General features: G+C 40.6%; 3 protein-coding genes across 3 annotated transcripts in view; 1 reads left to right on the top strand and 2 right to left on the bottom strand.

Moving 5' to 3' along the window:
- Window positions 1-1,182: 1,182 nt before the first annotated feature.
- Window positions 1,183-2,503, bottom strand: LOC112486232 (probable UDP-sugar transporter protein SLC35A4). The gene has a single exon (XM_025063487.1). The coding sequence runs from the start codon at window positions 2,465-2,467 to the stop codon at window positions 1,493-1,495; it is 975 nt and encodes a 324-aa protein (XP_024919255.1). The 5' UTR covers window positions 2,468-2,503; the 3' UTR covers window positions 1,183-1,492.
- On the bottom strand, window positions 2,479-3,951 carry LOC103391001 (SLC35A4 upstream open reading frame protein). Its single transcript, XM_008327104.3, has 3 exons — window positions 3,860-3,951; window positions 3,407-3,505; window positions 2,479-3,133 (listed from the first exon to the last, which is right to left on the bottom strand). The coding sequence occupies exons 1-3, from the start codon at window positions 3,905-3,907 to the stop codon at window positions 2,936-2,938; spliced, it is 345 nt and encodes a 114-aa protein (XP_008325326.2). The 5' UTR covers window positions 3,908-3,951; the 3' UTR covers window positions 2,479-2,935.
- Window positions 3,952-4,351: 400 nt separating this feature from the next.
- The window catches only part of LOC103391008 (HMG box domain containing 3), an 11,087-nt gene continuing 849 nt past the window's right edge, over window positions 4,352-14,589 (top strand). Inside the window, 22 exon segments of the mRNA XM_025063486.1 lie at window positions 4,352-4,582; window positions 5,111-5,257; window positions 5,340-5,514; window positions 5,652-5,856; window positions 5,941-6,119; window positions 6,250-6,357; window positions 6,656-6,790; window positions 6,873-7,093; window positions 7,265-7,395; window positions 7,481-7,561; window positions 7,667-7,752; window positions 7,847-7,954; window positions 8,062-8,202; window positions 8,827-9,134; window positions 9,499-9,626; window positions 10,401-10,532; window positions 10,627-10,811; window positions 10,897-11,119; window positions 11,773-11,906; window positions 12,677-12,796; window positions 12,959-13,168; window positions 14,186-14,589. The exon segment at window positions 14,186-14,589 is cut by the window's right edge and continues 7 nt beyond it. Coding sequence (XP_024919254.1) covers window positions 5,124-5,257; window positions 5,340-5,514; window positions 5,652-5,856; window positions 5,941-6,119; window positions 6,250-6,357; window positions 6,656-6,790; window positions 6,873-7,093; window positions 7,265-7,395; window positions 7,481-7,561; window positions 7,667-7,752; window positions 7,847-7,954; window positions 8,062-8,202; window positions 8,827-9,134; window positions 9,499-9,626; window positions 10,401-10,532; window positions 10,627-10,811; window positions 10,897-11,119; window positions 11,773-11,906; window positions 12,677-12,796; window positions 12,959-13,168; window positions 14,186-14,589 — 3,548 coding nt within the window. The 5' untranslated portion in view covers window positions 4,352-4,582; window positions 5,111-5,123.

Below are 14,589 nucleotides of genomic sequence, written 5' to 3'. Positions count from 1 at the left end.
TTTGAAACGTAATCCTCCGATTTTCTCCTTTTCTCTCGTTCCCTTTTGTCTTCGTCTCCTCCTCTGCAGGCTGAAGACCCTGAGAGGGAGCTGCTGGTTCTGTCCAGAGAGAGGCAGGTCCTTGTGATGCAGATGGAAGCTTTACGCATCGAGGCCCTGCAGACTGAGACAGACCTGGAGGACCAGTACCTGAGACACCAGAAGGAGCTAAACTGTCTGAGAGAGGAGAGTCTGCAGGTGGGGGGTCTGCTGCACCTGTGACACGATGATGACTTTCTCAGTTAGAGAAAACTTGTTAGAAAACCCTTGTTTTGAAATGATTTTCAGTGTTGTCAACTGGTCTTTTTTTTTTTTTTAAACTTAAAAATGCATTTGCCCTGGTTTTGAAATGATTTTCAAAGTGTTGTCAACTGGTATTTTTTTTTTTTAATTTTTAATTATTTATACATGATGTCACGTGGTATTAGATGGGCTAGTGCCTCTCCTAACATATGTGGTTTCCAAAGCTTTTCTGCAGTGCTAGATTACATGTGTGGTTTCCAAAGCTTTTCTGCAGTGCCCCCTTTGGTAGATAGGATTATTTACACCACACCAACCAGACAAACACATCAACAGAAGAAACTAAATTTCTCACCAAATAAGGAAAACTGAATTTTCTCTACTCCAGCAAAAAAAAAATAATGTAATAACCAACCCCAATGCATTTTTACAGTTTTCCTTATTTACAGTATTCTCTCACACAACTGCTGTACAGTCAATATTAATCGATAGGCAAACTTCAGTGCCATCACATCACTGTGTCTTTCCTGCTCTGCAGGTGTTGAGGATGTTCCGTCAGGTGAGCGAGGAGCAGAGGGAACAGTCAGAGGGCAGATACAGAAACGTGCTGCTGGAGGCCGTGCAGGACGCAGTCCACCTCTCTGCCCAGAACCAGCAGCTCCAGGCTGAAAACAAACAGCTGCAGAAAGGCCGGTGGATTTGAACTCACATTAGAGTGGAGTCATTTGAAGGAAAATGTTTGGAAAAGATCTCCAGTTACATTAAATTAATTTGTACTTTTACTCCTCTGCAGCACTGGGAGAGTTAAAGGATGCTCTAGCAGTGAGGGCGGATCCTGAGGTCGAACGGACTCAACAATAAAACGATTTCAGATGGAATCTAATCAAACCACGGTACACAGAACAGTTTCAGAGCATTTATTGGTCACAGGTCGAACAGTGAGTAACACTTTACCATAGATAATAATTCTGGTAGAAACAGAATAAAACATGACAATAGCAGCACTCTTTTAAAATGTTGTACCAAAGATAAAATATCAACCTGCACTGGGTTTAAATTGAGAATAAATTAAAATAAGGTTTAAAACAGACTAATGTATGAGTTTTTGAAAACAGTTCAGACCAAGGCAGAAAACAAAGTTCGAAATAAGCCAAAAAACAGTTCCAATATAAGACTGAGACTTCTGTTTGACATGACAGCACCTCCTCATCTCCTATTTGTAATAAAGATAAGCGGCCAGTCCGATCATGGACACAGGAAGAAGGAAGACAGGCGAGAGCTGCAGCCCTAACACAGCCCAGGACAGCACAGCGTTCACCAGAATGGAACAGGAAATGATGAACAACCTGATGATCCCGGAGCCGTGCTTCAGCACCACAGACATCAACAGCCCGTTAGCCGCCTGGCCGGCTATAATGAGCCAAACTGTTGCAGAGTATCCTTCTAGAAAGCTCTTTTCGCTTGATGAAAAGGAGGAGACGACATTAATGAGCACGCCAAAGACGTAGAGGTAGAGGTTCTGCAGGCTGAGGGGCGTCTTCTGGCTCTTCAGCACCTTCTCTGTGTAGACCGCTGCCAGTCCTGAAACACAGCAGTAAACAAACACAAAGAAAAGGCCCCAAGCTGTGATGTGAAGCCTTGCACCGTCTCCAGTTTCACCTTCCCTCTCGAGGTCCTCGAAATCTAAGCTGCTGTAACTGTGACAAACACCTGCACCCATGAGGAGCCCCAGCGCCAACCACTGAGCGGCCCGCAGCCTCTTCCTCAGACAGAAAGAGTAGAGCAGGGCAGTGGAGGCTATTTTAAGATTAGACAGGACCTGGTAAGAGCTGGGGTCCATGTAGGCCTGCATGTAGACCACCAGGTTGTTGTTGAAGGCATAGAGTACAGCAGGCACCGCATAGGGGGCCACAGCGAGGAGAGCAGGGGGAGTACGTAAGGCAGATGTACCCTCAGTTAAAAGAAGAGTTACCAGAGAGACGATGAGTTTAGTGAACTCAATCAAGACGACGCATGATGAGGAACTAAATGGAACTCGGCCGTTCACTTTGGTGAGGTTGATGAGTGGAGCGTGAGAGCCGTAGATGAGGACCATCAGTCCCAACAGGAAACACCACTGGATCCTCCAAATCCACCGTCTCCTTCTCCTCAAGGGAGACTCCAGCTCTTCAGCATGGATCACAATCATATTCAGTGACGGCAGAATAAACACCTTTTAATGTCTGAACAACTTTGAAGGATAAAATATAGTGCAAAACCCCTGAAACATTAGGACGTCTTTGTCAAACAACGGCTACATATCTTAAATAGTTCAAAAATATTTATAGGGACTGGAATTTTGTTACTCTTATAGTTTGGCGCTGCACATGTTCTTTGGACGATAAAAAGGAAAAAAAAAATTGTCTATATCCAAATATTCAAAATCTAATAAACCTTAAGCAAAAGATTAATGACAAGTAACAAGATTTTGTTTTGAAAAATAACCCTGAATAAAATTTTACAGGTGGTGAAGTGAAAAAACACAACTAAATATGAAACAAAATGAGAAAAAAAATCCAGTCTGTAACATCTGAGTCCCAAGAAATTCGATCTTCCAGTTATTACATTTCCTTTTGTTCCACAGCAAAAGGTGGATGGAGAGCAGTCAAACCAAACATTACTTTGGTCCTTTCTTAATGTTCCTCATATATTCTTTGACTGTCTGTTCAATGTTGGGCACCTGATAGTTCTGTGCTGCATATATGCCAGTACATGTTCCAATCACCAGTCCCAGAATGGCCGAGGAGCGGAGCTTGGCTACCACATAACCAGCCAGAAAGCCTTTCAGAAACGGAGATCCTAGTACAGAGCCTCCCTGCAGGAGAGAAACAAGTGGACACAGACCAGAGTGGAAACATGAAGATGTGAGGGTGAAGCTGAACCTCTGCACAATAAAAAGGTACTATAGTATAAAAATAATTAGCTTTTTATCGTCTAACGGTAGGATTTGTAGCAAATACAAAAACAAAATTTATTTAGGGAGATAAAAACTTCAGTTGTGTCTGATACGGACTAAAGAAAATGTATTGGTCATTAAACTCGTTTACAAAAAGTTGATAATTGCAGCACCACAGTGAAAACCACTGACCTGAGGGATTCCTGCAGAAATCTCGTTCTCCACTCTCCTCTGAATCTCCTCCAGTTGGTTTTTGAGCTGCGTCAGATCTTTCAGCTGTTTTAATGGGTCCTGACAAGTAAATAAAAACACTTGAATCGGCAGAAAAGGCAGAACATAGCTGGACAAAAACGAGAGAGTCTGCATTAATGAGACTAACAACAACACCAGGTTATGCAGTATAAGACTGAGAACAGATTTCTCAACCTAAATACAGCTGAATAGATTTTCTCGAACTTTGTAGTTTAGCTCAAAAACTCGGGATCAGAACAAAACGCCATGTAAACAAAACGTTATGTTAATTTAACAAAATCACGTAGGCAGTGCTGTTGAGATAAAATGTGTTTTCACATACTTATCATACTTGTCAATACTGTCATTCGCCGGAACAAGTGAAGTGTACGTATTTGAAGAACAGAAACTCACCTTGTCATTCGCCATTTTGCTCGGTGGAGTACTCGGTATTCGACTCATCAGCCTAAACGCGGATTTACTCGATTGAGATCGATTGCTTGATCTGTATTTAATAGTTTAGTTTATAATAGACAAAGGTTAAAGTATTTTAAATACGTTTTTAAATGATGACCTCTCCGCTTTTTCCCTTCGTGTTTAGAATGCAAAATGTGTTTTAATTGTTGTTACTTATGATAAAATACATCAATAATATTTGAAAAAAGTTGAAATATAATACTATTCAAAGGGAGTGCATTTTGTCAACAGTAACATAGAGAGGGACAAAAAATGAAAATTGAACTAAAACATTTTTTGACTAATAGCATTTTTCATTGTATCACGTATGCCCCACTAGATGGCGACAGTATCACTGGTGTAAAATCTAGCTTGTGACCAGCGTGCGTCCCTCTTCACGCACGCACTGCTTTCACGTGTCAAAAACGTCCTATATGATTGGGCCGCCGTTGTTTATTCTAGAATCTGATTGCTTAAAGTCTATAGCAATGAAGTCGCCATGTTTCTTGGTAGTCGACGATTGATGAAACCGATTTAAAAACAAAAATGTATCACATTTTTTTATTTCAACTTAAAATGTTGACGCTTTACCATTGTATCTTCTATCGGTTGGATATATGACATTTTTCAGCAAGTTCTACACGTTGTTCTGACCGGTTCCTGAATCGCCGGCCTCCATACGTAAGGCTTCAACAAGAAGGCATTTCATTGGACAACTGTGACTGTACAGGCAGTATAAACACACGCCATTAAACCTACATTTAAGGCTGGGAAGGAACAGCGTATTTAATATGTTGGCGCTTTAAACAGAGCGGTCTCTGCGCTTGATACTTCTGCATTATTTTAAAGCTTAACTGTCACATCGTTGGATACAGTTCTCTTTTTATTATGTACCTACATGCAGCCACATACGTAGTTGTTATAACACCCCATATCAGAGCTATTCAGAAGGCCATCAATCCGAGGCTATTTTCGATGTTTTTCTGGCAGTGGTGACAGAATCTCCTGTCCAAATCAAAATATGAAAAATAATCACTCATGTACTTTAAAGAGGTCTAAGGCTAAATAAAGTAACACAAGTGCTAACATATTTCACACAATGTTAATATTTGTATTTGAATAACTTATTGTTAGGTGAACACCGAGATGTATTTTTTCATTCTGAGATCATACACAATGTTGCCTTTGCTTTTATTTCATTTTCTGCAGGTCATTGGAAATTATGGAGAATGTAGAAGTGTATGAAGTGGAGAACGAGGACATGAAGGACTGCTACAACCAAACAGAAGTGTCCACCCCCCAAAAAAGGAAGAGCAAAAGTCAGGAAGAGGACTTAGAAAAACCCAAAAAGCCCAGGTAATCACACTGACCAATCACTTAAATTAGCAGCTGTTGAATGCAACTGTGCCATGACGTGATTGTTATGACTCTGTCTCAGGTCTGCCTACCTGCTGTACTACTTTGACGTGCACCCGATTATTCAACAGGAGATACCTAATCTGCCTCAATCTGAGATCAACAAACGTATAAGTGAGAGTTGGAAAAGGCTGAACGTGGCTGAAAAAGCCTACTACCTGGAGAAGGCAAAGTCCGAGAAGGAGGGCACAGATACAGTTAGTTATAAAATCTTTAATTCTATTATGAATATTTCAAATGTATTTGTGCAGCTTGAATGAAATAAAAAATGAACTGTCAATAGTTCTACTTTGTTTATTTCTGAATATTTTAACAAATGTTTTATCTTTTTTAGTCCTCAATGAGACCCTTCAAAGATCTTCCGGGCTTCCGCAAGATTCTTCCCAGAGCGAGCTACGTCCTCTTGTCTAAAAGCTGTCCTTCAAAACACCAGCTTGAAGGCTCTCACTTGAAGAACAACGTGGAGTCACCTGAACCTCCAACTGGATCTGACCTGCCTTCGGTCTCCCTCAGCCAAGAGGCCCAGCTGACACATCTAGGTGCGGCTAGTGAGGCAAAACTTTCTGAATTTTCTGTCACTGTTGAGGACTCAGCAGAACATGTGACAGAAGACTCTCGTTCAGCTGTTCAAGGACAACTACCGTCTTCTTCCGATGCCACCATATCCAAGGCTGCCAGCGCTGACCGGCAGGTCTCATTGAAAGAAAATGAGTCTATAGCAGGGACCAGTGGATATAGCTGGGCCATGGTGCAACAAGTACAGGGAGAATCCACAAAGGTAGTCGCCATCATACCCTCCCAGGTTAGGAAATCACTGGGTTCATTTCTAATACACTACTTGTAAATAACAGGAGAATACATTATTACAATTAATAATAACAATTATTTTATTTATTATATTATTATTATTATTATTATTATTATTGTCACAGACTCAGAGACTGATGCAGCCCAAGGTGGATGTGAGCTCCATGACCCCCATGATGATGGTGCCTGTAGGAGCTAAAGTAGAACAAAATTCTAAACCTTCGTATAAAATGGTAAGCAATAACGAACTACAGCTTCTCAATAGTGACCTTTTTTTTCAGTTCCTCAGAAGGTGAGATTTTTATTTGGGCCACGTGAGGGCAGTAATGGTTGCAATCATTGCCGAAAACCAAAAAGATTGCTACTTAATCAGACTTAATCAGTCTTTTCAGCTGTTAAAAATATTTAGGTCTTTTTTATTCATCTTTTCATTTCATCTACGGCATCCAGTTTTATAAAATGGAATCCCTAACTATAACCTAATATTATATAACTACAATAATTAGGATTGTTTTTTCCTGTTCTCTCCAGTCTGTGAAGACATACACCAGGCGAGGACGAGGGAGGTGTCTGAATCCTGCATGTTCATTTGTGTATGTCACCCGCCACAAGCCACCAACGTGCCCTGAATGTGGGACTCATTTAGGTGGTAAATGGATTCCTGTTGTAAGTAATGAAGTACTTTAAAAACGTTTTGTTAAACCTTACCAACATGAATAACCAGTTTTATTATTTTTTTTCTTTTCAGACGAAAAAGGCAAGGGAGAAAAAAAAACAGCTTGTAGGAAAACCTGAAACCAGTCCTGATGGAAGCAGCCAAATCACTCAGCCCCCTACACAAGTGGGGAATGATGATGATGGTATAAAAGACCCCAATGAAAGTAAAAAGGAAGGTCAGTTGAGGAAACCGTGTGGACCTTCAACTCGACAGCCACTAGAGGGCAGCAGCAGCAAGGCCCAGAATGAAACGTGAGTGACATAACTACCAGTGTAACTATCTAGAAGAGAGAGTGTTTGGTTTTTTATAGGTCGTTTCAACAATAACGTGCTGACCATGTGTTCTCAGAGTCGAGTTTTCAGTTTATATACAAAGTGACTCTTTTGTTTAAAATCTATTTGCATAACCTTTTTGTGCTCTAGCAAACGTAACATGGTGTTGCTGTTAAGACAAACAAAAAACCAAACAAAAGGAACCTCGGTCCCAGGCAGAACAGTCGCTATTGTTCAGAAGAGGCCTGTCAGACCCATTCTACCTGCCTACTATAACACAGGTAAAATATGACATCCAGCAAAGTGAAGGATATTTTCTCCTCTACGTTTGCCCAGATTTAGATGTTTATGTTTTTATATTTTCAGGTCGTGCTGTGTTTCAGATCATAACGGTTCCACCAAACGAAGAAAAACATCAGGCTGCAAACAGCAACTACTCAGTAACTGGTACTGTTGTGTTGCTTTCTTATTAGAATTATTGCACTCAAGTTATTAATTCCAAGTAGTTTGTTGTATGTACAAATAATACACATTTTTCTCTTTTTGTATCAGCAGCAGCAGGAGCCAAAGATACTTTCTCAGTCCTTAAACCTAGCACCTTAAAGCAGCTCGGCCAAATTGTCCCAGCAATCTTAGAGGTAACTTCGTGCACACAAACGCACAGACATACAGTATACACTCAGAGTAATGAATCATATTTATAGTTTCCTCTCTCTTCATGTCTTTCCAAAGGACTCTCCGGTGTCAGCAGATGGATTCCAGCCTGCATCTTCACTGACAGATGGGAGAGTCAACCTCCTGTCAGTGGTGCCTTTCAAACAAAGCACTGTCTCCAGCATTGTCAGTAAAAAACATTTTTATCAGGAATTACACCTGCTACAAATTGTTTCATATAAGTTTGGGTCTGATCCTGTCTTGTGTCATTTGTTTACTTCCTGTGGTCCTAGGACCTGGGCCTGTCCACCGCCCGGGGTAGAGGTCGGTGTAAAAACCCATCCTGCGATTACATTTACAAGAACAGACACAAACCTGAAGTGTGTCCAAAATGTAGCTGCGAGCTGAGCCATAAAAACACCAAAGGAACAAAGGTATGAAAACACACAGATTGTTTGGATTTATCTGTAGTGCAGCTCTATAAAGTTGGATCCTTTTGACCCCATCCATTAGCTCGGGGCCCGGAGCACAACCTTGTGTGCACATGCTGCTTCCTGTCAGCTCTCATAAATCTAAATTTTTAACTGATGACAACAGGGCTTTAGTGTGAATAATCTTCACTGTTTCCATCTAAGGCTTTGAAGCCTCTAGAGTTTGTTTTCTCATATTATGACCACACACCTAAATTCTTGAATTGTGTTGGTCCACACAGTGGAAGAAGCGGTCAGTGTCCTGCCTTACAGAACGTCATTCGTACACTTTCCGGGTGGTTTTTTTTTTATAAGTTCTTCTTGTGTGTGCTTCAGTGTTCTCAGGGAACTTTTGGTTTCCTTTCACGTCATAAAACTTGCAAAGTTAGATTAATTGACGATAGGTGTGACTCCGGTGAACCTTGGTCCAGTGGGATTGGCTCCACTTGAACTCCTGAAAAGAATAATGCATGAACTAATTTAGAAACTGATACCTTAAAAACCAACTCTGTCTAATTTTTTTTCAATCCAAAATGAATGCAGGTGGGGTATTTTCTCCTTTTGAAACTTGATCTTTTTTTTTTCCAGACTGCACCTCAGTTGGATCCCTACCAGCCACTGAGTCCTGCTCAGAAGGACGTCCAGCGCCAAAATACGCTGCAGCTACTGCGCCGCTCCCTCGTCATTCCAGAAGGTGAGGCTGAGCTCCAAGAAACGTTGAGCCTCATCCAGGAGCTCAACGGTCTCCAGATCATCTTGGTTCAGCCGGGGCCGCAGGAACTTGAGGACAATGTGGGGACAGAGACGCTGGTGGAGACTGGGTGGCCCCAGTTCTATGAGTCAGCTGCGACTCACTGTGGACTGTGCAGCTACCCGCTGTTCAAAGGAGATCAGAGGTGAGTAAATGGAGAGCTAGATAAAAGCGGCAGACATCTTGACTAGTTTTTAAGATAAGGGTTTGGCCTTTAGTTTTGCTTTTATTGCCTTTCCTACAATTGCCCTAGTGTCTTTATCATGTGTATCAAGGTCTCATGACCTTTTTTTTATCTTACTGAATGCCAAAGTGAGTGACATGCATTTGCAATGGAGTTAAAATACACACTAAATAGCAGCATTTGCTGTATGATTCCTAGATGACATTAAATCCTAGAATACAATACATTTTAATTTCTAAAATTATCATTTATTTTACACTTATTTTTGAACAATCTCTTTCTCTCTACGGATTGAGAACTGTGTGTCTGTGTGTCTGTGTTGCAGCACTGTTGCAGGACAGGAGGACTGTTGGCTCCTGACTGAGACTCTGATACAGACAGCATCTCTGCAGCTGAAGGTGTGCCTGAACCTCCAGTGTCTGGCTTTGCACAGCTTCACCGACCTACATCCTGGTAAACGGCTGCGCTTCTTAATGTTATTATTATGTTTGCATTCAATGTAAAAGACCCAAGAGTTTCATTTGGTGTAATTGTTCAATTGAAAAAAAAAAAAACAACATATAAATGGCCATGATGTGGCGCTCATGCTCATCTTTTCCATAAAAACATACATATTACCGTAGATATTACAATATACATTTTTACATTATTAATCATAACTACAAATTAAAAAAACTAAAATGAAATGACCTTTTCAACTGTTTGGTCTTTGCTAAGATATTCACATCCACAGAACTGACTTATTGTTGGGGAACGCTGCTGTGAATAGTCATCAGCAAAAAAAAAAATAGAGTCATGAAAAATTGGTTAAAGCGTTGAAGGATATTCTATAATTACTCTCCAGCTCAACAAACACGTCTGTTTCTGACAGCATTTCTGTTATGGCAGAATTTGTTCCCCTTTCAGTTAAGATAAACGGTGTTGTGATTTTGGTGTGTGTGTGTGTGTGTGTGTGTGTGTGTGTGTGTGGAGAATGAGCTATGTCCTGTATATGAGCAAAGCAAAGGGAAGTGGGTTTTTTTTATTTATATAAAATAAACAAGAAAGTGTGTGACAAAGTAGAGCAAAAGGATTGGGGCCACATTTCAACAACTCTGTTGACTGAAGACTGAATGTTTAATCCTCTGACCCTGCAGTGCCCCCACAGGACACTGATTTTCTGCTTTTATTTAGACCAATAACATTGTTTTTAATGTCTGTCTTTGGTGGTTGTTTTATTTTTTACAGGTTTGTTCAACATTGGGAACAAACTTCTTGTGAGTATTGACCTGTTCCTGAAGATCAGAGCAAACATCAGACTGGGCCAGTCTCCTTCTCAGGCAGCCAGAACCATTCTAGAACAAATCCCCAATCATCCTGGTGAGCTCAGATTTTCCTTAAAAAAATCAAATCAACTGTGGCATTTTACGTTTGTTCTCTTTAAATCTCACTCCATCTGTCGCTTTTGCATCAGTCCACACACTGAGTCCAGAAGAGTTTTCCCAGATCCAGGAGCTCCTCCTGAGCGGTTACTGGGCCTTTGAGTGTCTGACGGTTCGAGATTACAATGATATGATCTGTGGGATCTGTGGCATAGCTCCTAAACTGAAGATAGGACAGAGTTACATGACAAATGTGCTGGAACTTAAAAATGTAGAGGTACTGATTGACTGACAAAAATCAAATCCATTAACAGAGCTATTCATCTGCCTGTACATCACCACTTACACTGATGTCTTCCTAGTTTACTTGGCCGGAGTATTCCGTCTCTGACGAGGTGCACGTGGACGACTTCTGGCTCACCATGGAGACGGAGGCCATAGAGCAGGCAGCCTTCCCCGCTAACATCCCCATCACACGTGTGGACGCTTCAATCATTGCTCCTTTCATCCCTCCTCTGATGAGGAGTGCCACAGTTATCAACACAGAGAAAGACAAGGTGGCGTCGCACACAGAGACGCCCTCAGGTACTACAGTTTTTAAATGTCCACAGTTCCGACAAAAACTTTTCTTTTTACACATTTAGCTCACAATGTCACATTGCATTGGCTGGAAGAAGTAGCGTGATGTTGCCGTTTAGCCATGCTCGTTATATAAACACAACACTGTGTGAAATCATGACCCATAATCCTTTCCACAACGTGATGCTGTCACAGTTTTCATTCATTTTGTTTGCATTGATGAGGAAGACGCCAGGCCGTTACTAAAATTAAGCTGTAAATAAATAATAGATATAAATAAGACTTTATTATTATAATTATTGCAGAAGCTGTAAATAAATAATAGATATAAGACTTTATTATTATAATTATTGCACCAAATGTCTTAGTGTTGAGTGTACAAGTCATAATTGTAAACTGAAAGAGATTTTACTCCTGACCTAGTGACTCATTCATAATTACAAAGTATCTCATGGTATTATAAATAGATAACCCTTGTGTCAGATTCTTTTCATGGAGTAATTTCAGTTTTGGTGGAACCCCATCTCACTATATTCACATATATCAATAGGCTGATCTAAAGTTGAACTCAACTTTATGCCTGGGTTTTTTTATCTCTGCCCTGGTTGCACTTGATTATGTTGATCCAGTTTCTCTATTGTTTCCTTCCTCTTCGTCAGGAAATCCATCGGTTTTGGTTCGACTCATTCATGATGGACAGCTGAAACTGGACAAGGTCGAGGATCACAGCCAGGAAGAGCTGAAGGCTATATTGGACGCATGTGGTGTCACGATCAGCCCTGACGCCACTAAGGTGTGTGTGTGTGTGTGTACGTGTGTGTATACGTGTGTAACGCATGTGACTTTATGCCTGTCAGATTTCTTTTCTGTTGTTAGGTAATTCATCATTGTGATCAGTTCCCAGTTTTAGTGTGGCTAACACTATTAATAAAGTAAAGTAATAAAGTTTTGGCTAATGCCTGAAGGTAGTTGAGTGAAGAGATTTGAAAATATTACCATCTCTTGTGATAAAAATGAGTCGGTCCTAATTTTTGGTAGACTGTTTGTGAAAGCAAAGCAGGTAGCTCTTCTTCCTTTCCTGAAGGGGGTGCTATGATGGCTGTTTAAAAGCCCTGGTCAATGACTAAATGCAAAATAATGATGATAAAACATTTTATTTTATACAAGTCTAATCCTCAGTAGTTGGACGAGTTTGTCGACACCGGTCTATGGCTGTTTTTCTCATAATATAAACCATAATTTTGTGCTGTTGTGATCCACAAACTCCAGTTTGAACATTTTATCACTTAATTTTCACCCCAACTGTTTAGGAAGATTCTCTCTTAACCACACGTCTCCATTTACTGCCACCATCTGACTCCACTTTCCTCTAGTAAAAAGAAACATATCACACTATATTTTCCAATGACCTACTTAGATGACTGAATGGATTTCTGGTCCATTTCATTTGTTCTCATTATTTTTATATATATATATATAAATATATATATATATATATATTAATTTATTAATTATTATTATTTTTAATCTCAGATGCACCATTTCTCTCTCTTTATTTGACAGAATGAGCTGCTGGCTTCAGTCATCGCCTTCTACACATATGTTCATAGTGGCCTGTCCACTGCACCACAGCCTCCTCAACACCACACTGCTGGGAAGCTGTCACTGGTCTGTCCACACAAGGTAAAAATGTTTGCTGTTGAACCAAGAGTTGTTCCCCTATTGGTTGGTACAAGAATCTATCTGCTTCAAACATTTAGTAAATAAACTCTTTTAAAAACTCATGTTAGACGATGTTTTTTCTGGCGTATATTTGGAGTCTCCAGTGTCCGTTCCCGTTTCCAGGTGGTTTGTGGTTCTAAGTACCTGGTGAAAGGAGAAACGGCCCGAGACCACGTGGACCTGCTGCTTTCCTCTCGCTACTGGCCACCAGTCTATGTCAATGAGTGTGCCCAACAGGTGGCGCTCTGCACAGACTTGCAGTATCCAAAGCTGGCAACACAGATGTGGGGCAGGAACCAGGGCTGCTTCTGTGACCCGTTTGAAAAGCCAGAGGTAAGTGCTGTTTCAGATTCTGCACTGCATCTTGAGTTTAAAATATAAATAACTTTCAAGGGTTCAATGTCAAATTATTAAATGCTTTTTAAATATTCAATTTCTGTGATGAACACAGCTGCCATTTCTTCACATCTTAAATCAAAAACAGCTGCTACAATGTTTTTTGATGAAGTCTGTTTATGACATAAGCAGCTTTTGAAATTTAATCTTATTCAATAATTTAATCATTTTATCAATATGTGGTGCATTTCTCTGTGGACTATATAACTCAATATTACAGTAGGCGCCTAGAAAATGGAATTAAAAGGACGTTTGACTATAAATCTAACAGTCGTTGGGTTTTTGAACAAAGCAAACACTAAAGTTATAATTTTAGGTTTCATAATAAAACTTTCACTGCCGTGTACGCAAGGTTAAACATTTTCATTTGAAGCCAAAAAAAAAAAAGATCAGACGGCGGTTTCAAACTTGAGGCCACAGGCCCAGCGCAGCCCGCTAGTTGATTTCCTGCGGCCCACCGTTTAAAGCGAAATGTTGCACTGCTGCGTGTTCTGAAAACCACACTAAGTGTAGTGGCAACTGTGAGAGAGAAGAACAGACTCAGGTGTACTCAGTACATCAGACTGGCCGACTCAGGTAAGTCCATTCCTTTACCAGAGGTATGAGTGAAGATGCCTTTACTGTCTTTGGAAAAAGGTGGAATGAGGAACCTACAAACTACTGTTGTTGCCGTTTAGCTTTGATTTAAACCTTCAGGTATTTAATTTAGTCATATGGTTAGCCTGTGTATGTAAGTGCTATTTTTTTTGGGCTAGTTTCAGATATATTCGCAAATAATTGTTAAAGTCTAAAAATGTTCTGGTAAAGTTAAAATAATACAAACATAAGATATTTTTATAAGAAGTGTTTTAATTTTTTTATCATCTGTTGAATCTGTAATCTTTTATAATTATAACAATTAAGCACTTTTTTTTCCCCGGGAGCCAGAGTTAATTCTCCTTTTATTTTTGACAGTTCGTGTCTTGCGCCGAGCTGCAGGACCAGCTCCCCACCGTTGACTTTTCTTTCGAGAACCAGCAGATCCACCCCATCACCAAATCGTCATCATGCTGGCTGGTTCGGCCACCGGTATCAGAACAGCCGGGGAACCTTCCAGCTCCAGAGCACCATTCCTTCTTCCTCTGCAGAGAACTGGAGCCCTACGTCAGCATGGTAGCAGAGCTGCAGAATGAGAAAGAAGAGAGGGAACAGGCTGGAAAAGACTGCACAGAGAAACCAGACCAGTGTCCCATGGCGACCTCTGAACCTCGGAGCCCCGTGGTTTTCAGCAACACAGCGTACTATTACCTGTACAACCGGCTGGTAGACTTCCTCAGCAGCAGGGAGATTGTGAACCAGCAGATTAACCAGGTGGTGAA

The sequence above is a fragment of the Cynoglossus semilaevis genome, chromosome 15, assembly GCF_000523025.1.
Source record: "Cynoglossus semilaevis isolate Cse_v1.0 chromosome 15, Cse_v1.0, whole genome shotgun sequence".
NCBI lineage: Eukaryota > Metazoa > Chordata > Actinopteri > Pleuronectiformes > Cynoglossidae > Cynoglossus > Cynoglossus semilaevis.
Note: the sequence above shows the minus strand (reverse complement) of the source record. Positions and strands in the feature narration are given on the sequence as shown.

Bases quoted from the DNA above. Each gene is read 5' to 3' on its own strand.
- LOC112486232 (XM_025063487.1), bottom strand. From the start codon at position 2,467: ATGATTGTGATCCATGCTGAAGAGCTGGAGTCTCCCTTGAGGAGAAGG.
- LOC103391001 (XM_008327104.3), bottom strand. From the start codon at position 3,907: ATGAGTCGAATACCGAGTACTCCACCGAGCAAAATGGCGAATGACAAG. The intron at 3,506-3,859 runs GTGAGTTTCTGT...TTTACTTGTCAG, and splicing joins GCAAAATGGCGAATGACAAG to GACCCATTAAAACAGCTGAA. The intron at 3,134-3,406 runs GTCAGTGGTTTT...TCTCTCCTGCAG, and splicing joins TTTCTGCAGGAATCCCTCAG to GGAGGCTCTGTACTAGGATC.